This window comes from Staurois parvus, unplaced genomic scaffold, assembly GCF_062004578.1.
Source record: "Staurois parvus isolate SC_StPar_1 unplaced genomic scaffold, SC_StPar_1.0 ptg001073l, whole genome shotgun sequence".
NCBI lineage: Eukaryota > Metazoa > Chordata > Amphibia > Anura > Ranidae > Staurois > Staurois parvus.
Window position 1 is genome coordinate 253,757 of NW_028318869.1, and position 24,261 is coordinate 278,017.

At 48.3% G+C, this 24,261-nt stretch overlaps 1 protein-coding gene across 1 annotated transcript in view; it reads left to right on the forward strand.

Moving 5' to 3' along the window:
• The window catches only part of PLB1 (phospholipase B1), a 188,453-nt gene extending 164,454 nt beyond the window's left edge, over positions 1 to 23,999 (forward strand). The window contains exons 49-58 of the mRNA XM_089658470.1: positions 1,799 to 1,898; positions 4,021 to 4,072; positions 7,255 to 7,335; positions 9,593 to 9,658; positions 11,620 to 11,714; positions 13,954 to 14,035; positions 16,146 to 16,244; positions 17,447 to 17,542; positions 18,079 to 18,153; positions 20,754 to 23,999. Of these exons, the coding sequence (XP_089514596.1) occupies positions 1,799 to 1,898; positions 4,021 to 4,072; positions 7,255 to 7,335; positions 9,593 to 9,658; positions 11,620 to 11,714; positions 13,954 to 14,035; positions 16,146 to 16,244; positions 17,447 to 17,542; positions 18,079 to 18,153; positions 20,754 to 20,978 (971 nt within the window). The 3' untranslated portion in view covers positions 20,979 to 23,999. The remainder of the gene's footprint in view (positions 1 to 1,798; positions 1,899 to 4,020; positions 4,073 to 7,254; positions 7,336 to 9,592; positions 9,659 to 11,619; positions 11,715 to 13,953; positions 14,036 to 16,145; positions 16,245 to 17,446; positions 17,543 to 18,078; positions 18,154 to 20,753) is intronic.
• Positions 24,000 to 24,261: the final 262 nt, after the last annotated feature.

Sequence of the window (24,261 nt, forward strand, 5' to 3'; positions counted from 1 at the left end):
GGGCAGGAGTGTTGTTGGTCAATGTCAGGCTCTCTCCACAGGCAGGGGAAGGGGGGGTTGTGTTGGTCGGTGTCCGTGGGGGCAGACAATTTTTATGTTGCCTAGGGCAACACAAAACCTAAATACACCACTGGTCTTATATTTGTTTTGGACGGTGACCACTATGCTGTAGTTTCTAGTTCTGTTCCCCCTCACCTTGGCGTTTTGTGATCCCACCAACCCTTGGGTGCATCCACTCTTCTCTTTTGTGTTCCTTACAGTATGAGGAACACAAAAAATACAGGGACCGTCCAACAAGTGTCACAGCGGGTGTACAGATATCTCCAGCTCAGTCCCAGAGGTGTAAAATCAGTTTTTGGTTAAAGCCCAACTCCAGGCTCCACATTTTCCCTCCAGGCCACCACCTCCCTTCCTAAGCACTGGGTCACATATATGCGTTTTGCGTGGGCAGGAGAGCCCATTCATTTGAATGGACTCCCGTGCCCCGTGACATGCAGAGAAAAAGTCCCTTCACTTCTTCTGAAAACGCAGCCAGGACATGAACCTCGGTTCCTGGTATGGTTGCGCTTTCCAGTGCCGGTGGTGAACCATTAGAACTAATGGCACCCGCCCGGGGGTCCGCATTCCACTGTGTGGGTGGTGCGGCTGCACAGATTTTCGTGTGGATCCGCAGCGGCACTACCCGCATGTGAACCTAGCCTAAAGGCTCCCCAACATTTTTTTAAATGCTAACTGATGTGATGAATTCAGCACCACTCTTTACAATTGTACAGTGTGAAGGGTGCTATGGTGATGCCTCCTCAGGGGTGGGACCAAGACATTATCAGGGGCGGACTGACCATTTAGAAACTCGGGCACTGCCCGAGGGCCCGGGGTCAGTAGAGGCCCCATGAGATGCCCCTGGTACCTTTTTTATAGGCTTTTTTGAGTTTGGGCAAGGACACAGGGTCCCCATGATCCCCTATTGCCCGGGGGCCCCATGAGTTGTCAGTCCGCCCCTGGACATTATGCACTCACAGTACAGCCCTCAGTCTTCTGGTTTGACAGAGGATGTGTGCCTTTCAACATGGAAAGACTGAGGACATCTTGTGTTTGAAAAGAGGTACTGTGGGGGACAAATTTAGATCAAAGGTGTTTTAGCTTTTTTTGGCTTGGGGGGGGGGAGTACATTTTTACCCAAAAAATACCTCTAATTTGGGGTTTAAGGTGCTAAAAAAAAAAGACCATGTAAAAGAAAAGACATAATACTGCCACCCAGGAGCGGACTGACAACTCATGGGGCCCCTCGGCAATAGGGGATCATGGGGCCCCTGTGTCCTTGCCCAAACTCAAAAAAGCCTATGAAAAAGGTACCAGGGGCATCTCATGGGGCCCCCTTCTAACCCCGGGCCCTCGGGCAGTGCCCGAGTTCCCAAATGGTCAGTCCGCCCCTGCTGCCACCCCTGCCTCCAGTCTTCACTTGCAAAGCTACAAAGCCAATAGACTCTTTATATGCGACAGTTCAGGTGTATCAGATGGCTGCAACCCCCCCATGTGCGCCATGGTTCCATCCACAATGTTACAGATTTGCAGGATTCAATGGCGTAGTTCCTCATGGGTGGAGCCACATTGTACAGTCTGGGGGCGTAGGCATCCAACACTTTCCGGCCAGAGTAGCTCTGTAATAAGTGAAGACTGGGGGCTGAGGCTGGTAAGTATTATCTATCTTCTTTCATAGAGGGTTCTGATATTGAAATGAAACTTAATGTATCTTTTTTGAATTATTTGTGATTGTTTTTTTTCTCAATTTCATTTTAAGACATCTTGAAGAAGTTCAATCCAAACGTAAAGGGATTCTCCACCGGGATCGGCCGGGACACTGAAATGTTTAATGTTGCTGTTAGCGGAGCCAAGGCAGAGTAAGTGAAAGAATATACAAGATGTATATAATATGTATAGCGCCCCGTGCACCCAGGGGTAAGCACCCGGCCCGTGTGGGTGGGGCCTAACTCGGCATCTTCCCCTTCCCGGCGGTGACGTGTTCTCTCAACAGCGCATCTTCCCCCTATCCAGCAATAACTACAGCAGCATTTACTTCCCACATGGAAGAAAAATATATTTTAAATATATTTTTAAAATATTCTTCCCAAATATATTGACATATATTTGAAATACCACAACTTTGTCCATATTCAATATATTTAAAAAAAAAAAAAAATAATAATAATATATATATATATATATATATATATATATATATATATATATATATATATGCAGGGGCGGGCCCTGGCATACTGCCATTGTGGGGGGGCAAGACCCAGAGATGTGCTGGGGTTGGAGGTGAACATCAAGTGGGTACAGAGCAGAGATGTGTTAGGGGTGTGGGGGGTGCATAGATTACTTGCTGCTGTGTACAATGGTGTGCTGGGGAGACACAGAGGATGCTGGGAGGTGTGTGTGTGTGGGGGTACATTGGTGTGTTTGGGGGTACAGAGGTGTGAGGGGTGCAGAGATGTGTGTCAGAGTACATAGATGTGCTGGGGGGTGTGGAGATGTGCCGGGGAATACAGAGAATGCTGGGAGGTGCAGAGGTACGTGTCTGTGTGTGTGTGTGGGGGGGGGGGGGTAACAAAGGCTTTCTGGGGGTGTGGAGGCATACTGGTGGATAAAGATGATTCTAGGAGGTACAGAGGTGTGTGTTTGGTGAGGGGGGGAGGGAGGGGGTGTGGAGGTGTGCTGGGGGGTACAAAGGCTTGCTGGGGGTGTGGAGGCATACTGGTGGATAAAGATGATTCTAGGAGGTACAGAGGTGTATGTGGGGGGGGGAGGTGGGGGAGGTGTGCTGGGGGGTACAAAGCAGGGCCGGACTGACAACTCATGTGGCCCCCGGGCAATAGGGGATCATAGGACCCCTGTGTCCTCGCTCACACTCAAACCACACCCAAAAAGGCCTATGAAAGGTACTAGGGGTATCTACTGGGGCCCCCTACTTACCCCGGGCCCTCGGGCAGTGCCCGAATGGTCAGTCCGCCCCTGGTACAAAGGCTTGCTGGGGGTATGGAGGCATACTGGTGGATAAAGACGATTCTAGGAGGTACAGAGGTGAGGGGGGGTGGAGGTGTGCTGGGGGGTACAAAGGCTTGCTGGGGGTATGGAGGCATACTGGGTGATAAAGAGGAATCTAGGTGTTTCAGAGGTGTGCTGGGGGGGTACGGAGGATACTGGGAGGTACAGCAATGTGCAAAGAGGTACAGAAGTGTGCTGGGGGTACAGGGGTAATTTGGGAGGTACAGAGATGTTCAGGGGGTATAGAGGCGTGCTGAGAGGTTCGGATGCATTCCAAGGGGTGTAGAGATGTGCAAAGGGGTATAGCATTAGAACCACACCTATTTAAATGCCCCACCCCTAATTAAGATTCGTTCTTCGTCTACAATGGCTGCCTGAACACATAGAAAAAAAAGGTGTCCCTGAACATTTCTTGGAAATGTTGGCAACTATGTAGGAAGGGGTCCCGCTGCAGAACATGTGAAAGGGTCCTGCTGTGGGTCCGTAATAAAGAGCCCAGCAACAGGAGTAAAGGGCCTTGGATCAGTCCCCAGAACCAGTGGCAAGGGCCCTTGGATTTGGTCAGGGGGGCCCTTTATGGCTTCTTGCACCGGGGCCCTGGAGGTTCTAGTTATGCCTCTGGTTGACAGCATTTGTTTGGTGTCAGCCCTGCCCATTGTCTTTTGCAAAATTTTCCAACCACTTTAACTGTCTTGTTATCCGCGGCATAGTAACTAATTGATTTGTAGTTCAAGATGAGAACTGGTGGGGGGTGGTCAATATTCTCTATGGGATAACACAGAACACATGAGTGCTCTGGATTTCTGGCAGGATCAACGGGTAAATGTTATCAAACTGATATAACAAAAAGCTTTAATTGGAGTATTTAATAGACCAAAAGGGAAGAAATAAGAGACATTTATTGTTAAGGATAACAGACACTTTGACCAAATACCAGGTTCTCTTTATTGATAAGATGTTGTCCTTTCTCAGGAACACTCCAAACCAGGCCAGGGCACTGGTGAATAAGATGAAGGAGAGTAATGTGAGTATAACCAATGTGTCCACACAAAGTACAATTGTTACTCAATTTGATTGTCAGTCATTTCCTAGTTTTAGACAGAGTGGGGAAAGATGAGAACCTCTGCCAGGTTTTATGAGAAACTCTCCTGGGTCTTACAAGAACCTCTGCTTGGTTTGATGAGGACCTCTCTTAGGTTTGATGAGGACTTCTCCTGGGTTTTATAAGAACCTCTCCTGAGTTTGATGGGACCCTCTGCTGGGTTTGATGGGAACCTCTCCTGGGTTTGACGATGACCTCTCCTGGGTTTTATAAGAACCTCTACTGGGTTTGATGGGAATCACTGCTGAGTTTGATGAGGACCTCTCTTAGGTTTGATGAGGACATCTCCTAGGTTTACGAGAACCTCTCCTGGGTTTAATGTGGACCTCTGCTGGGTTTGATGGGAACCTCTTCTGGGTTTTGATAGGAATATCTCCTGGGTTTAAAATGAACCTCGGCTGGGTTTGATGGGAACCTTCTGGGTTTGATGAGGACCTCTCTTAGGTTTGCTGAGGACATCTCCTGGGTTTTATGAGAACCTCTCTTGGGTTTAATGTGGACCTTCGATGGGTTTGATGGGAACTTCTGCTGGGTTTGATGGGAACCTCTCCTGGATTTTGATGATGACTTCTCTTGGGTTTTATAAGAACCTCTGCTGTGTTTGATGGGAACCTCTGCTGGGTTTGATGAGAACCTCTCTTGGGTTTGATGAGGACTTCTTTTGGGTTTGATGAGGACTTCTCCTGGGTTTTATGTGGACCTCTCCTGGGTTTGATGAGCACCTCTGCTGGGTTTGATGGGAACCTCTCCTGGGTTTGATAACGACCTCTCCTGGGTTTGATGATGACGTCTCCTGGGTTTTATGGAAACCTCTGCAGGGTTTGATGAGGAGTTCTCCTGGGTTTTACGAGAACCACTACTGGGTTTTATAAGAACCTCTCCTGGGTTTGATGAGAGACTATCCTGGGTTTTACATAGACCTCTGCTGGGTTTGATATGGACCTCTCCTAGGTTTGATGAGGACTTCTGAGTTTTATGAGAACCTCTCCTGGGTTTGATGAGGACCTCTCTTGGGTTTTTTACAAGAACATTTTCTGGATTTGATGAGGACCTCTGCCAGGTTTGAGGAGAACCTCTGTTAGATTTTTATTCCCCTCTCACTTTCTGTGTTGGTACCTAAAGAAGAAGTGAGCAAAATCTGCAAAATGGAAGCACAGACAGTGGTAGAAGGTTGAGAACCTCTTTCCGGCTGTTACTGCTGTCTGTGTACTTGTTGGTGTAATTTCGTATGATTGATGTCATTGTTATTTTCTGCCCTCTTGTCAAAACTCTTAATGAACACACAGAGTCTGAGACATGGATATAAATGGCCACAACAGCCCTTTAACTATAAAAATGAATGGTTACAATTAATAACCAAATAAAACACAAACACCATATAGACTTTTTTTTATGAAAAGAGTTCTTTGGTGTCTCCTTGCCAGAAAGTCTTACTAAAATCCACCCTCGTCCCCAACCACAGCCCACCAGCTCGAGGACTGCTCCAGAATTGACTATTTCCACCTTTCCCATGACAACGATCTGGCACCAGTGGAGAGCACTACACCACCAGAGGAACTCCAAACTTGGTAGCCCTCCTATTTTTTCAAAGACCCCCTAAACCCACCAAGCCACCATGACAATCACATAAAAATCCATATCTGTTGTCGACAGTAAACAAGGCAGGGCGGGTGAGACAACTTTCTTCCTTCATGGACATTCTGAAATGATCTCCCAGCGGCTCCTACAGGTTCTTCCCCTGCAGGTCCTCCCTACCACATGACCCTCAATCTCCAATCAAGGTCTACTGCTTCTACACAAATATTTAACTCATTCTTGGGGACCAAGTCATGTAGCCCCTCTGCTGATATATGTCCTCAGGGTCTGTCCTCACTTGCTGCATGGTCACCATGATGGGAAGTGTGCTGAATTCTCCCCAACAATGACAGAGATAAAAGAAATAAATCTGACAGAAGGTTTCCCCTTTCCCCACATTAACCAGCTGTCTACTGGGACAATTTTGTAATTTTTTTGCACACATGATAAAATCTGCATTTTTTCCTTGATGGCCTTAAGCCACAGGTGTGAAACACAAGGCCCGTGGACCAAATCTGGCCCTCCAGGCCATTTCATGTGGCCCTTGCACCTCTTGTGCAGGTACCCCCTTGTCTCCGTCCCCAGCTTGTTTCAGCAGTTGGCAGCAGAGAGGAGAATAGAACTCCGCTTCCAAATCCTGCACCTCTCAGTGCAGCTGTAGCACCCCCTCATCTCTGCCTCCCCTGGTCTCTGCATTCAGCAGACTCTGATAACTGACTCCACTCCTCCTCTGGTCCTCCTCCAGACTCTGCACTTTCTGCTTTCCAGCTCTGCCCCCAAAGGGGGTGCACAGTGATGTTAGGGGGAGGGTGTGGGATTCTTGACATCTGATGTACTGGAGGGTGGGGTGCTCTGGACATCTAGTCTTACAGATATAACCGGCTCTTTGAGGGCAACCATAATGCTGACACGGCCCGCCATGAAATGGAGTCTGACACCCCTGCCTTAAGCCCTCAGAAAACATTTATATTTTCTGAAAGTAGAGACCCTGGAGAATAAAATGGTGCTAGTTACAACTTTTTTATGTTTGCACGATATTTGCCTAACTATTTAATAAACACATATTTTCAGGAAAAAAAACACTAAAATTAATTTTAGTGTAAACAAGCACAATATAACACCTCATTTTGGGTAAAAAAATTAAAAAAAAGGTCTTGTGCCCAGTAAATAGATACCAGACATGTCAAGCCTTAAAAAAATCACATGTGCTTGGGAATTTACAAATAATCTACGGTACCCCTAATTCTCCTTAAGCGATACTTTAAAAGCCTTTTTGATGGGGTGCACTGAAGAAAAAAATTGCATGTCTTTTTTGTGCATTGTGTTGCCCGGGCAGCCCATTCGGAACGAGAGGCCTGCCTTAACGCAACTTTTTAAAGTGTGAGCTGTGTGTGTGGGAACAGAGAGGTGTGTAGGGGGCTTCCGAAAATGCACAAGCAACCTTCAGCCATTGAGGACCTACAAGTCTGATAATGACCCCTCCAACTCCTGGAACCCCTCACCCTCTCATATATTTTTCTGCCTTACAGGTTATTAATTTCGATAATGACTGGAAGTTAATCACCATTTTTATTGGTGGCAATGACCTCTGCCAGTACTGCCATAACAGGGTGAGTAGACCAGTACCAAGTGAAGTTCAGGTAGTCATCAGAATAGCAAATGGTTTATTATTTTAGATACATCGGCCTAAATTATTAGATACATTGTTTTCTATATACATTTGTGATCAGAAATTTGCCTCCCCTGGCAGAAATGGTGACATTTTGGCACTGATGATGAAAATCTGACTGATCCTGCCAAAAATCTGTCTTTTATTGAAGGATAGTGATGATAGGACGCCATTTATGATCACATCGTTGTTTGGCTCCTATTTAAATCCTAATGAGAACAGAAATACCCCAAATGGCCCGGATCAGAAGTCTCCGCCCCTGGATCAGAAGTCTCCGCCCCTGGATCAGAAGTCTCCGCCCCCGGATCAGAAGTCTCCTCCCCCGGATCAGAAGTCTCCTCCCCCGGATCAGAAGTCTCCTCCCCCAGATCAGAAGTCTCCTCCCCCAGATCAGAAGTCCCCACCCCCGGATCAGAAGTCTTCTCCCCCAGATCAGAAGTTTCCTCCCCAGATCAGAAGTCTCCTCCCCCAGATCAGAAGTCTCCCCCCCTGGAATGTTCGTCCTTGGTACAGACACATAAATGGTCCAGATCAGAAGTCTCCACCCCCGGATTAGAAGTCTCCACCCCCGGATTAGAAGTCTCCACCCCCGGATTAGACGTCTCCACCCCCGGATTAGAAGTCTCCACCCCCGGATTAGAAGTCTCCTCCCCCGGATCAGAAGTCTCCTCCCCCGGATCAGAAGTCTCCTCCCCCAGTTCAGAAGTCTCCTCCCCCAGATCAGAAGTTTCCCTCCCCCAGATCAGAAGTTTCCCTCCCCCAGATCAGAAGTTTCCCTCCCCCAGATCAGAAGTTTCCCTCCCCCAGATCAGAAGTTTCCTCCCCAGATCAGAAGTTTCCTCCCCAGATCAGAAGTTTCCTCCCCAGATCAGAAGTTTCCTCCCCAGATCAGAAGTTTCCTCCCCAGATCATAAGTTTCTTCCCCAGATCAGAAATCTCCTCCCCCAGATCAGAAGTCCCCACCCCAGGATCAGAAGTCTCCTTCCCCAGATCAGAAGTCTTCTCCCCCAGATCAGAAGTTTCCTCCCCAGATCAGAAGTCTCCTCCCCCAGATCAGAAGTCTCCCCCCCTGGAATGTTCGTCCTTGGTACAGACACATAAATGGTCCAGATCAGAAGTCTCCACCCCCGGATCATAAGTCTCCACCCCCGGATCATAAGTCTCCTCCCCCGGATCATAAGTCTCCTCCCCCGGATCAGAAGTCTCCACCCCCGGATCAGAAGTCCCCTCCCCCAGATCAAAAGTTTCCTCCCTCAGATCAGAAGTCTCCTCCCCTGGAATGTTAGTCCTTGTTACAGACACACAAATGGTCCAGATCAGAAGTCTCCACCCCCGGATCAGAAGTCTCCACCCCTGCATCAGAAGTCTTCACCCCCGGATCAGAAGTCTCCCTTCCCAGAAATGTTCGGCCTTGGCACAGACACACGAGGGGACACACGCAGGTTACCCACAGGGGGTGGAGACTTCTGATCCGGGGGTGGAGACTTCTGATCCGGGGGTGGAGACTTCTGATCCGGGGGTGGAGAGTTCTGATCCGGAGGTGAAGACTTCTGATCCAGGGGGGCGGAGACTTCTGATCCGGGGGTGGAGACTTCTGATCCAGGGGGCGGAGACTTCTGATCCGGGGGATTTCTGTTATCATTAGGATTTAAAAAGGAGCAACTCTGTGATCATAAATGGCGTCCTATCATCACTATCCTTCAATAAAAGACAGGATCCATCAGGATGTCACCATTTCTGCCAGGGGAGGGAGACTCCTGAGCACAACTGTATTGTTATTCATTCTGTTCAGGAACAAAAATGATACATTTAATTGTTTCACATTTCTTTTTAGTGAGGTAAACATCCCATATGACTGTATCAAGTATATTACTTTCAGGCACCTGTGCCATTACCCGGCATTTTACTACTGTGCTGTGAATAGGCTGGAATTTGTTATTCAGATCATGCACCTAGCTGAGTGAGTCAGACAAGGGACACAGCCCCTCCATCTACAGCTTATGGAGTTTCAGCTACAGACAGTCAGAAAGTGTCGGGGGGGGGGTCATTTGTGGAGGGAGCACCTCCACAACCACACCTCCCGATATACACAAAACCGAAAGGGGGGGCTTTATTAATATTTCATTTTCTTAATAATGAATTTTTAGTAATATTGATGAAGTTGAGTAAAATTGATATTTCCTTTTGTTTTCTCTCAGACGCGATATTCTGTGGAGAATCACATGAAACATATTCAGACGGTTCTGGACATCTTCTATAAGGAGGTACAGTCACCAGATGTGTTTCCTTTCCAATCGAAATTCAGACAAAACGTTTATTCCAAGATTCGAATGTATCTGAATTTCCGATTTACAATAGTAAAGAATTTCACTGGCCTCTGAGCAAGAGGATGACGTGTCCGCTCCGCCTATGCAGAGCGGACACGGCCGGCTGTCCTTTATGGGCTGTCGGATGGAAAAGAATTGAATGCCGGTGGGAGGGGCTGCTGATTGGACCCTGCCCCATACTATCCCCATCATTACATAGGACCCCCCTCCCTCATACTATTCCCATCATTACACAGGACCCCTCCCCCATTATTACACAAGACCCCCCTCCTCCATACTACCCCCATCATTACACAGGACCCCTCCCACATACTATCCCCATCATTACATAGGACCCCCCTCCTTCATACTATTCCCATCATTACACAGGACCCCTCCTCCATTATTACACAAGACCCCCCTCCTCCATACTACCCCCATCATTACACAGGACCCCCTCCCCCATACTATCCCTATCATTACACAGGACCCTTCCCCCATCCTTACACAGAACCCTTCCCCCACTATCCCCATCATTACAAAGAACCTCCATTATTACACAGGACCCCTCCCCCATACTATCCCCATCATTACTCAGGACCCCTCCCCCATCATTACCCAGGACCCCCCTCCTCCATACTACAACCATCATCACACAGGACCCCTCCCCCATACTATCCCCATCATTACATAGGACCCCCCTCCTTCATACTATTCCCATCATTACACAGGACCCCTCCTCCATTATTACACAAGACCCCCCTCCTCCATACTACCCCCATCATTACACAGGACCCCTCCCCCATACTATCCCTATCATTACACAGGACCCTTCCCCCATCCTTACACAGAACCCTTCCCCCACTATCCCCATCATTACAGAGAACCTCCATTATTACACAGGACCCCTCCCCCATATTATATTCATCATTACAAAGAACCTCCATTATTACACAGGACCCCTCCCCCACACTATCCCCATCATTACTCAGGACCCCTCCCCCATCATTACCCAGGACCCCCCTCCTCCATACTACAACCATCATCACACAGGACCCCTCCCCCATCAGTACACAGGACCCCCCTTCTCCATATTACCCCATCATTACACAGGACCTCCATCATTACACAAGAACCCCTCCCCCATACTATCCCCATCATTACACAGGACCCCCTCCCCCATACTACCCCCATCATTACACAGGACCCCTCCCTCATACTACCCCCATCATTACACAGGACCCCTCCCTCATACTACCCCCATCATTACATAGGACCCTCTAAGAAGTTCTTCGATGGCCTGCGGTCTGTCGGTGAAGGAGAGGGATCGGTGTGACTGTGCCCTGAACTGACAGGTTCTCACCCTGGACAGGTTTACCTTGCCAAGCTGGCCAATCACCACACAGACTGGAGACAAAACACCCAACCAATCACCAGCACCCCCAACATCCAATTCTGCCCTCATCTCCTGAGCGATAACCAAATCCACTTACCATCTATTTGGGAGCAGCGAGGGCTCGAGGTGCAGCTCAGCTGCTTTGGGCACCACCACAATGACTGGGCCCGGGGTAGCTGCCCCTTTTGCCCGCATTAAAGAAGGCCATGGTTGTGAGCAGGGGCGGACTGACAACTCATGGGGCCCCCGGGCAATAGGGGATCATGGGGCCCCTGTGTCCTTCCCCAAACTCAAAAAAGCCTATGAAAAAGGTACCAGGGGCATCTCATGGGGCCTCCTACTGACCCCGGGCCCTCAGGCAGTGCCCGAGTTTCCAAATGGTCAGTCCGCCCCTGGTTGTGAGTTAGCAAATGTTGTAAGACAATGGGAACAAGTAGGAAAAAAGTTTGTTAAAAAAATATCTCCCATGGTGCTCAGTTAGGCTTCGTAGCCAATTATGAGCTTCCAATTGGTTTCTCCTTAGGTGCCTCGAGCTTTCGTCAACTTGGTGGAGATCATGGAGGTAGAGGGGCTACGCTCGGTGACCGCTGACACCATTGGCTGCACCCTCTTCAAACCGTAAGTGTGGACTTGCTTCTACTGTACAGACTTCCAGACTGACTGGCAAGCGTGTGATGTCTCCAACAACATGGCTTCCATTGGCCACACAAACCGCCTGTGAGGACACAAATGTGGGAGATGTCGCTGCCGACTTGTTTGATAGACACATCCTCCAGAGCTGTCATTCTCATCCTGGCTTCACTGCCTTGTCATTCACTGACTTGGAACGAGCCCAGGAAGTATGTGTCTGTAAATGGAAGCTGGAGCTATTGAGCTGTGTAAACCTTTGGTAGGGATAATAAAGTGTAAGATCCTCGGGGGCGGGTCTAATGAGACTGGCTCAGTATTCTGTGCTCTGAGGAATGAATATCAATCTCCACGTTTAGTGACAGTAGACACACCCATTAGTTCACATCTGTAATTACTTAAAATGCATACATTTTTTTGTTTCAGTTCTGCTAGCGTCATCACTAAAATCAACTGAAAGTTAAAAGCAGTCTTGCAGAGGAAGCAGATATGGGCTGAAGGGAAAAGAAGAGACAGAGCTCATAGATTGTCTCTAGCGTGGTGATATTCACTCGCAGGCAGTAGGCAGGGCAGCGTAGAACAGCAGCGGAGCCATACTTTACCCACTTCAGGTCCCTTCATGACCAGGCCGTTTTTTTTTGCTATTCAGCACTGTGCTACTTTAACTGCCAATTGCAGGGTCATGCAACGCTGTACCCAAATGAAATTTATATCATTCTGTTCAGCTTTCTTTTGGTGCTATTTGATCACCGCTGGAGTTTTTTATTTTTGTGTGATAAAAAAAAAATTAAAAAAAAATATTTTCTACTTTCTGCTATAAAACATATCCAATAAAAAATTTTAAATCAAATTTCTTCATAAATTTTGGCCAAAATGTATTCTGCTCCATGTCTTTGATAATACAAAAATTCCAGTAAGTGTGCATTGATTGGTTTGTGTGAAATTTATCGCACCTACAAACTATGGGAGATACGTCACGGAACGGACCCCAGACTGCACTTGGGTACTTCCATTAGACTCCCGCTTCCCCATCCGAACACCGACCACCGACACCACCGCTGACCATACAAGACTAGACGACACCAGTCTTGAAGTAAACCAGGAGGTAGACTACTTTATTTTAACACAGATAAAATATATATACATTCAAGGGAACAATCCCCCCCTCCCTGCATAATGACACAGGGCAGGGCAATCCCCCCTCCCTGCATAACGACACAGGGCAGGGCAATCCCCCCTCCCTGCATTATGACACAGGGCGGGGCAATCTACCTTTAGTAACAAGAGACACACCAACAGACAGTCCCATCAGGAGGGAGGGCTGCTGGAGACACCCCCTCCACCAAGCCAATACCCATAAACACATACATCCCACAATAGTTTGCTCCCAAGCAAGACACACAATAGAACAATGGGATGCAACCACATGACATTAACCAATCAACAACCCCCCACCCCAATACTAGGACAGATCACCCTGTACCCCTAACAGGCACAGGGTGACTTATACATAATAGGGATATGGGGAGCTGAGACAGGGGTCTCCCCACCTCTCCAACGTGAGCTGTGTTCCATGGGGCCCCCCACCCAAAGTGACTCCTGTCACAAGATACACTGGGATTTTAATGTTTTTATTTTTTTTTTGTACTAGTAATGGTGGTGACCAGCAACTTATAATACTTAATATGGAAAGGTTTCTTCACAGTAAGAGCTGTGAGAATGTGGAATAGACTCCCTCCAGAGTTGGTTGTGGCCAGCTCAGTGGGTTGCTGTAGGAAAGTCCTGGATTCTTTCTTGGATACACAGAATATAACTGGATATAACATTTATAGGGAACGTTCATCCAGGGAATATCCAATTGCCTCTCGGGGGATCAGGAAGGAATTTTTTTTCCCAGCAGGAGCAAATTGGATCGTGTTTTGCTGGGCTTTTTTGCCTTCCTCTGGATCAACTGTGGGAGGATTATAACTTTTTTCTTTTTTAATGTGTGAACTGGATGGACTTTTGCCTTTTTTCGGCCAGACTAACTATGTAACTATATACGGGTACGTTGCTTTATCTACAGCGGCCGCCCAATCGCAGTACATTGAGGGCGGGCGGGAGGGCAGGCGAGCACTAAGTGGTTGCGCACTGTTGGGAAGGCAAAGCGGTCCTTTGTACATCTTGTGCTTCTCATGTATTTCACTGACGCTCCCTTGTAATAAATATAAATCCACCTGTCCCATTGCAGGATGGCTTGCCCGTGCTTTATTAATCCGCGAGATGGATCTCCGGAGCTGAACGAGATCACGAAATTCAACAGAGATCTGCAGGTGAGGATGTGACTGGGTGGGGGCGCTCTTCTCTCAGCAGTGACCCGTGAACGCAGACCGAGATCACCACTCAAGGCTTCCAATATATGACTCCGCTTTGGGAGAACCCGAAGAAACCATTCGAATTTCACAAACATTTATGGCCACTTTGTATATATTTTATTGTGTTTGTTATGTTTAGGATTAAAAATGAATCTTGTTTTGTTTGTTAGGCGAGGTCATGTGAAATGTTGCCTAGAAATAGGTTATTTTTTTCATTTAATTTAGCTCTTGATCCCTTTTCACACTTTTCTGGGTATTGTTCGATGAGCTGAAATTTACATGCAAAAGTCAATGGAGGGGGGAGGGGGATTAACAAAGAGCGGTGCAAGCATAATGCCTGCTTCAATCTTCTAAGCTTTGTTCATTGGGACTTTCTCCGGGTTCTGTGCTGTGTCTGAGACAGACACAGCATAGAGCGGCATGCAGGGCCAGGACTAGAGGTGGGCAAAAGCGGCGGTTGCCCTGGGCACAGTAGTATTATGTTGGGGGGGGGTGAGATTTTGGCTTTCAAAGGCAATTTATGCTCAGGGGGTAAAAATACAGATTAGTGCTCACATCTTTTTTTTGGGAGCTAACACACAATGCTCATACATGTTGGGGGGAGGGGGGGGCCAGGTGCAGACTGACCATTTGAGCACTCGGGCATTGCCCGAGGGCCCAGGGTCACTAGGGGGCCCCACGAGATGCCCTTGGTACCTTTCATTGGCTTTTTCATAGGCTTTTTTGGGTGTGGGCGAGGACACAGGGGCCCCATGATCCCCTTTTGCCTGGGGGCCCCATGAGTTGTCAGTCCACCCCTGGGGGGGGGGGGGCATTTGGCATCTTTGCCCTGGGTGCTAGATGGCCTTGTCCCAGCACTGGCTACTCCGATCGCGCTGCTCGTCTTTGCATCTACTCAGCTGAGATCAGGAGGGTTGTACCATCTCTGCTCGTGTAGTGTAGTGTTATCACTGCACAAGCAGAGAGGGGGATATGAGTTGTCTGCAGGCGGCTGACAATGCGTACACCGGGTCCAACCTGGCAAGGATCTGCGACAGTTTTTCATACTGAAAACTGTTATGATCTCTTTGTTAATTAGGACCATCTGCTCCCTGTTCTATGCTGTGTCTGGGACAGACACAGCATAGAACATTAGAGCTGCATGCTCCAATCCCTCTGCCTGTCTCTGCACCTACTCAGCTGGGATGTGGTGGGTGGAAAGTTGTGCAAGCTCTACTCGTGTAGTGTAATCACTGCACAAGCAGAGAAAGAGATGTGAGCTGCCTACAGACAGCTCCCCTTCCATACACCAGGTCCAACCTGGTGGGTTCGGCGGCAGTTTTCTATACTAAAAACTGCTGTGATCTCTTTGTTTATTAGTCGCGGAACCTACGCCGGTTTCTATTTCACTCACCTAAAACTGGTCTATCTGCTCAGTTAATATGGCACACACCCCTCCGGACAGTTCCCTGCACCAGGAAGAGGGCGCTTAGTCAATTCCCCGGAATGAGTCTGACCTGGGACCAGGGATGGACTAACAACTCTTGGGGCCCCCGGGCAATAGGGGATCATGGGGCCCCTATGTCCTTGCATAAACTCAAAAAAGCCTATGAAAAAGGTACCAGGGGCATCTCATGGGGCCCCCTACTGACCCCGGGCCCTCGGGCAGTGCCCGAGTTTCCAAATGGTCAGTCCCTGCCTTGGACTCTTCCCCCACCCAATGACTCCATTCAACATTTCAATTAAAGACAGAAAGCCTGATAGGGGAATAAATGCGCTGTGTTTCTCTCTAGATAACCCATAGTGCTCTGGGGATCCTCTGTCATGTATTAAAGAGTATCTAAACCTAGAAACAAAAATGTAATATGTTGCAGAATACCGGTCCTTAGATACAATGTTTGCATTTTATAAAAACATACATTTAATGGAGTATCAGTGATTACAGAGCTGCAATATTTGGAGTCTTTTATATCTGCCCGGGGTTCAGTTTTTATTTGTTTTGTAGGCATACAGAGGTCATTCCGGGTGTTTTGTAGTAATTTATAGTTCTGTATAATTTGAATTTGATTTTTACATTCATTCTCTTCAGGTTCACCTGACCAAATTGCCAGAAAAATATGCTGACCGGGAGGACTTTGCTGCAGTGGCTCAGCCCTTCTTCAGGAACACAATTGTACCAGTTGACAACGTAAGTCTCACATTTGTCATTAATAATTACCGCCCCTTTACCAATCAAATCCTCCCTCCAGCCTTCCCTTCAGTCTTGCACAGGTGTATCGGCTTCTCCCCTTCAGTCTTGCACAGGTGTATCGGCTCCTCCCCTTCAGTCTTGCACAGGTGTATCGGCTCCTCCCCTTCAGTCTTGCACAGGTGTACAGGCTCCTCCCCTTAAGTCTTGCACAGGTGTACCTGCTCCTCCCCTTCAGTCTTGCAGAGGTATACTGGCTCCTCCCCTTCAGTCTTGCACAGGTGTACCGGCTCCTCCCCTTCAGTCTTGCACAGGTGTACCAGCTCCTCCCCTTCAGTCTTGCACAGGTGTACCAGCTCCTCCCCTTCAGTCTTGCACAGGTGTACCGGCTCCTCCCCTTCAGTCTTGCACAGGTGTACCAGCTCCTCCCCTTCAGTCTTGCACAGGTGTACCGGCTCCTCCCCTTCAGTCTTGCACAGGTGTACCAGCTCCTCCCCTTCAGTCTTGCACAGGTGTACCAGCTCCTCCCCTTCAGTCTTGCACAGGTGTACCGTCTCCTCCCCTTCAGTCTTGCACAGGTGTACCGGCTCCTCCCCTTCAGTCTTGCACAGGTGTACCGGCTCCTCCCCTTCAGTCTTGCACAGGTGTACCAGCTCCTCCCCTTCAGTCTTGCACAGGTGTACAGGCTCCTTCCCTGGATTGATATGGCTTCCTCTGATATCACCGCACACTGTCAGTTTCTCCCCATGTGCATTAAAAGCTGCAGCCAGTCAGACAGAGCTCCACCTCCTAATCTAGAGCTCCGCCTCATTTCCTGGCTGGAGGACATCCAGCATTAGCCTGACTGTCCCTTGCCCCACACCTTTCATTCATTGGATTTCAGTTCCTTCAATCATGGAGGCTCAGGATCACATGTGGGCGTTACTTGTGCAAATACAGCCCACTTAGGGACTCCCTCTGATATTCCCTTCCCTAATATTTGCATAACTCCTCCCACTGCTTGCGTCAGAACTGAGGGCACAGTGCTGAAGGCTGGTGCTGTGATGTTTATAAGAAGCTATGTACAGCCCCCTGCTGGCCCTTCCCACCAGCCATGATCTGCCTGATTTGCATAAAGAAGCACAGAGACCCAGTATAAAATAATGTACAATGAGATGAATACATTTTATGTTTGAATTCAATGAGTTGTAATCTTTCCTCAGCTCGGCGAGCCGGACATGACCTACTTCTCCAAGGACTGCTTCCACTTTGCTGAACGTGGACATGCAGAAATGGCAAAGGCATTGTGGAAAAACATGGTACGTTGGGTCACCCTTCGGCCAGCAGTGGGCGCTGCGCTGTCCTGTGTGCAGGAAATGCAGAACAGAAGTACAAAAATGAGCTGTTTGCAGATGAATGAGGGTGGTGCAGATGAATGAGCGTGGTGCATGGCTCCCCCCGGTGCCTTGGCTAAAGTACAATCCTGTGAGCATTCCTGGCATACAGAGATGTGAATTTCGGTCTCTTGCACCCTCTTTGCAGCCACTTCACGTCTACATCCACTGCAGGGATGGCTACATGGCATTCCTCCGGACAGGTTTTCCTGATGGTGACAACAGTGGACCATAACATGTAATGAAGTGGCCATTTGTAGTCTCTGTTGGAAGCCTTTGTGACAATCCTTGCAATGTATGATGGGAACATAGGAGACATGAGAAGAGGGGACAACTAAAACCCTACGGGAAGACATTGGGAGGTTGAGGTGCATGGCGGGACTGGTGGGGACATGAGGGGACTGGATGCTGCTCCAAGATGGCGGCCCGGACTCAACTTTTTTATTTTCTGTGTCTTTCAGCTGGAGCCAGTTGGACAGAAAACCGACTACAACAACTACACCTACGACCGGAGCAATGTGAAATGTCCAACCAATGTAAGTGACCCAGACTCCGAGCTCCAACTATTCATATCCAGTAAAATCACCGAGTGGGATCAGAGCACACATCACATCCCCACAAACAACCCCCCCATCCCAAGATCACATCCCCACAAACAACTCCCCCCCCATCTCAAGATCACATCCCCACTGACAACTCCCCCCCCATCCCAAGATCTCATCCCCACAAACAACTCCCCCCCCATCTCAAGATCACATCCCCACTGACAACTCCCCCCCATCCCAAAATCTCATCCCCACAAACAACTCCCCCCCCCCATCCCAAGATCACATCACCACTGACAACTCCCCCCCCATCCCAAGATCACATCACCACTGACAACTCCCCCCCATCCCAAGATCTCATCCCCACAAACAACTCCCCCCCCCCCCATCCCAAGATCACATCCCCACTGACAACTCCCCCCCATCCCAAAATCTCATCCCCACAAACAACTCCCCCCCCCCATCCCAAGATCACATCACCACTGACAACTCCCCCCCCATCCCAAGATCTCATCCCCACAAACAACTCCCCCCCCCCCATCCTAAGATCACATCCCCACAAACAACTACCCCATCTTCAGATCACATCCCCACAAACAACTCCCCCATCCTCAGATCACATCCCCACAAACATCTCCCCCATCCCAAGATCACATCCCCACAAACAACTCCCCCCCATCCCAAGATCACATCCCCACAAACAACTCCCCCTATCCCAAGATCACATCCCCACAAACAACTCCCCCCCCCATCCCAAGATCACATCCCCACAAACAACTCCCAATCTTCAGATCACATCCCCACAAACAACTCCCCCATCCTCAGATCACATCCCCACAAACATCTCCCCCATCCCAAGATCACATCCCCACAAACAACTCCCCCCCCATCCCAAGATCACATCCCCACAATGTTCTCCCCATCCTCAGAACACATCGCCTCAAACAACTCCCCCATCCTCAGAACACATCCCCACAAACATCTCCCCCATCCCAAGATCACATCCCCACAAACAACTCCCCCCCATCCCAAGATCACATCCCCACAATGTTCTCCCCATCCTCAGAACACATCGCCTCAAACAACTCCCCCATCCTCAGAACACGTCTCCTCAAACAATTCCCCCATCCCAAGATCACATCCCCACAAACAACTCCCCCCCCCATCCTCAGATCACATCCCCACAAACAACTCCCCCATCCTCAGAACACGTCTCCTCAAACAACTCCCCCCATCCCAAGATCACATCTTCCCAAAGCAACACCCCCCCCCCCCCCCATCCCCAGTTCACTTCCCCAAAAACAACTCCTTTCTATCCCCAGATCACGTCCCCACAAACAACCCCCCCCCCCATCTCCAGAACACATTCTCACAAACAGCTCCCCACTAACAACAGATCATATCCCCGCAAAGGAGTTGTTTGTGGAGACGTGATCTGGGGATGGGGGATGTTGTTTGCGGGGATGAGATCTGGGGATGGGGGAATTGTTTGCGGGGACCTCATCTGGGGATGGGGGGAATTGATTGCGGGGACCTCATCTGGGGATGGGGGAATTGTTTGCGGGGACCTCATCTGGGGATGGGGGGAATTGTTTGCGGGGACCTCATCTGGGGATGGGGGGAATTGATTGCGGGGACCTCATCTGGGGATGGGGGGAATTGTTTGCGGGGACCTCATCTGGGGATGGGGGGAATTGTTTGCGGGGATGAGATCTGGGGATGGGGGATGTTGTTTGCAGGGTCATCATCTGGGGATGGGGGGAATTGTTTGCGGGGATGAGATCTGAGGATGGGGGAATTGTTTGCGGGGACCTCATCTGGGGATGGGGGGAATTGTTTGCGGGGATGAGATCTGGGGATGGGGGATGTTGTTTGCAGGGTCATCATCTGGGGATGGGGGAATTGTTTGCGGGGATGAGATCTGAGGATGGGGGAATTGTTTGCAGGGACCTCATCTGGGGATGGGGGGAATTGTTTGCGGGGATGAGATCTGAGGATGGGGGAATTGTTTGCGGGGACCTCATCTGGGGATGGGGGGAATTGTTTGCGGGGATGAGATCTGGGGATGGGGGAATTGTTTGCGGGGACCTCATCTGGGGATGGGGGGAATTGTTTGCGGGGATGAGATCTGGGGATGGGGGAATTGTTTGCGGGGACCTCATCTGGGGATGGGGGGAATTGTTTGCGGGGACCTCATCTGGGGATGGGGAGAATTGTTTGCGGGGACCTCATCTGGGGATGAGTGGAGTTGTTTGCAGAAATGTGCCCTAGAGATGGGTAGGAGGAGTTGTTTGAGGGAACGTGTACTGGGGATGGGGGAGTTGTTAGAATGTGATGTGGGGATGGAGGGGAATTGTTTGCAGGGATGTGATTTGGGGGTGGGGGGGATTTTTTGGGGAAAGGCGACCTTGGCATGGGGGGAATGGGTAGAGATGGGTAAGAGGCGTTGTTTGAGGGAACGTGTACTGAGGATGGGCGGGTTGGAGTTGTCAGACCTGGACTTAACCTTTAGGTGGTTGGAGAGGGTTGGATGAAGCTGCAGGTATAGTAGAGACCCCCTTTGTCACCTGTCCTATGTTGTGTTGTCCTAGGACCACCCTTACCTCTTCACTCTGAAGAACAGTGGTCTTCCCCAGGACTTCATCGAACCTGAGAAAGAAGATGGTGAAAGCCAGGTGCCGTACTGGGCCGTGATCGTGGCCTCCATCGGCGGCGTGGCTCTGGGATGTATGGTTGTGGGTATTGCCATGAATGTGTCCTATAAGAAGAAACTCCGCAAACAGAAGAAGCCAGACAAAAATGGCACCATCTTTTGAGGGGCCCGGCACATGCCATGTCCTTCAGAGGCCATAGTGCCGGTTTTGTAGACTGTGGCCTTTATTTTAAAAGGGAAAGGGCTGACGTGCAAACCCACAGCTGCCAATCAGAAGCCATCTTATATTGTGACTACTCCTAACGAATCAATCTGATTGGTTGCTGAGGCTTTAAGCACATCATGACCCTTTGCATTGCTCCCTTAGGTAAGCCCTCATGTCTCCGGTATATTCAGGTTGTTGTCCTGAAGACGTCTCAGAATCTCCTGCTGTTGGATCCATCATAACCTCTGGAGAAGATCTTTGGCCGCCATGTTTCCAATACTAAATTGTTAAAGCCCAACTCCAGCTAAAACCGTTTCCTTTATAGTCTTGGACAGAAAGCGGAAGGTTTGGGACCTCTGTCATCGTTTTTATTGCTCTCTGTTTCCCCAAAATCTGTCAAGACAGAAAACCTCTACACCTCCTGTCTAGTTGACTAGCATCAAACAGAACCGGAAAAGAAGGGAAATCTTCCCACTTCCTGTCTAGTTGACTAGCATCAAACAGAACCGGAAAAGAAGGGAAATCTTCCCACTTCCTGTCTAGTTGACAAGCGTCAAACTGAACCGGAAAAGAAGGGAAATTTCCTCACTTCCTGTCTATTTGACAGACTTCAGACAGAACAGGAATAGAGGACAAATCTAACTTCCTGTCTAGTTGCAGTATCTAACAGAACAGGAAGAGAAGGGAAATTTCCTCACTTCCTGTCTAGTTGACAAACATCAGAAAAAACAGGATCAGAAGGGAAATCTCACTTCCAATCTAGTTGACAGTATCTTACAGGACGAGAAGGGAAATCTCCCCACTTCCGGTGTACTGACAAGCAGACAGAAGAGGAAGAGAAGGGAAATTTCCTCACTTCCTGTCTCGTTGACAAACAACAGAAAGAACAGGATCAGAGGGGAAGTCTCACTTGCTGTCTAGTTGACAGTATCTAACAGAACAGGAAGAGAAGAGAAATTTCCCCACTTCCTGTCTAGTTGACAAACATTACAAAGAACAGGATCAGAGGGGAAATCTCACTTCCTGTCTAATTGACAGTATCTAACAGAACATGACAAAAATGGAAATCTCCCCACTTCCTGTCTACTGACAAGAAGTCAGAAGAGGAAGAAGAGAGAAATTTTCTCACTTCCTGTTTAATTGACAAGCATCAAATAGTATCAGAAAAGATTGGAAATTTCCTCACTTTCTGTCTCGTTGACAAACATCAGAAAGAACAGGATCAGAGGGGAAATCTCACTTCCTGTCTAGTTGACAGTATCTAACAGAACAGGAAGAGAAGAGAAATTTCCCCACTTCCTGTCTAGTTGACAAACATTACAAAGAACAGGATCAGAGGGGAAATCTCACTTCCTGTCTAGTTGACAGTATCTAACAAAACAGGAAGAGAAGAAAAATCTCCCCACTTCCTTTCTAGCTGACAGAACAGAACTGGAAAAAGGGAAACCTTCCCACTTCATGTCTAGTTGACAACCATCAAACAGAACGGGAAGAGAAGAGAAATTTCCCCACTTCCTGTCTAGGTGACAAGTGTCTTACAGAACGGAAAGAGAAGAGAAATTTCCCCACTTCCTGTCTAGGTGACAAGTGTCTTACAGAACGGAAAGAGAAGAGAAATTTCCCCACTTCCTGTCTAGGTGACAAGTGTCTTACAGAACGGGAAGCGAAGAGAAATTTCCCCACTTCCTGTCTAGGTGACAAGTGTCTTACAGAACGGAAAGAGAAGAGAAATTTCCCCACTTCCTGTCTAGGTGACAAGTGTCTTACAGAACGGAAAGAGAAGAGAAATTGCCCCACTTCCTGTCTAGGTGGCAATTGTCTAACAGAACGGAAAGAGAAGAGAAATTTCCCCACTTCCTGTCTAGGTGACAAGTGCCTTACAGAACGGGAAGAGAAGGGAAATTTCTTCACTTCCTGTCTAGGTGACAAGTGTCTTACAGAACGGGAAGTGTTGGGGAACCTTTTAATGGGGACACAGGCAGCAAAAAAACTATTTCCTCGTAGAGTTGAGGTGAAGATTGGAACCCATGTCAGGATTTTATTGCTGTGTCCCCATAAGGGAGATTTGCCCTCGCTTCTTGTCCCAAAGACAGTAGAAAAAAATATTTTTTAAAACCATCTCATAGATACAGACAGAAGTTAGGACTCGATAGAAGGTCCGATCCTTCTGCACAAAATCCAAAACTAAAGACGTACTTTTGTCCGGAGTTGGGCTTTATGTTGCGCTGTAGCCGCCGCCTTTCTAGGTGAGATTCACTTTCCAGGGTGAGTTCAGCCAACACTGGGACACCTGTCTGCTGGAGTACCTGAGTATCGGTTCTGGCTGGAACAGTCCCACAATGTCCGTATTTTATTTTGCTGCTACAAAGTCATGGTGATTGGAAGTAATTGCACCACCCTGAATTCTCTCCTTTCAATCTAAATTGTCAAGAAATTTGCATAGCTGTTCCTCCATCTAAACTGCATTTTAATTCGTTCTGTGCGAACGGGGCAAAACCTGATGTTCCCGGGCTTTTCAAATGTGCGAATTGAGAAAATACCACATTATGGCCACTAGATGGCCCTGATTGTCATAGAAACTAAGTGTGCTCCTCAGTGCCACCTAGTGACCATAATGCGGTATTTTCTGCATTTACACATTCGAAGTTCAGGAAATTTAGCCTGGGAACATTCGATTTTGATCCATTTGCACAGAACAAATTTACATGCAGTTTCCATGTGTGCCTTGTTTTCTTTTTCTTTTTTAAATACACCCCCAAGTGTGAAGGGAAGGGGTAATTTTCTTCTCTGTGTCCTGTAAATAAATAATGTACTTCCTGATCCTGCACTGATGGGGAGAATATTTAATACCAGCTAATATATCTGAAATACTTCTATAGAGAAAAAACAGATGAATAATGTATTGTAAAGCGAACGCCTGTACACATAATCACTGGAAAAATAAAGAAGAGCAATAAACAGACTTTTTTTTATTATTGAGTTCGGTTTTAAGACTTTCTTTTTGGACAAAAAACAGGTCAGTACCTGGACTGACAGAAAGAGGGGAGGGGTGCCTGGGGAGGGGGGGGGCACGTGAACCCCTATTGAAGATACAGACTGCCTGGCTGCCTCTGACTTTAATTCCTAAAAGCTGTGCAACTAGTTGAGAACTTTTTGCCTGCAAATTTGTTCCGGGTTGGATTCTCACAAAGCGTTAAAGAATAAGGATCAGCATGACAACAAGGCAACCAGCATGTTCCCA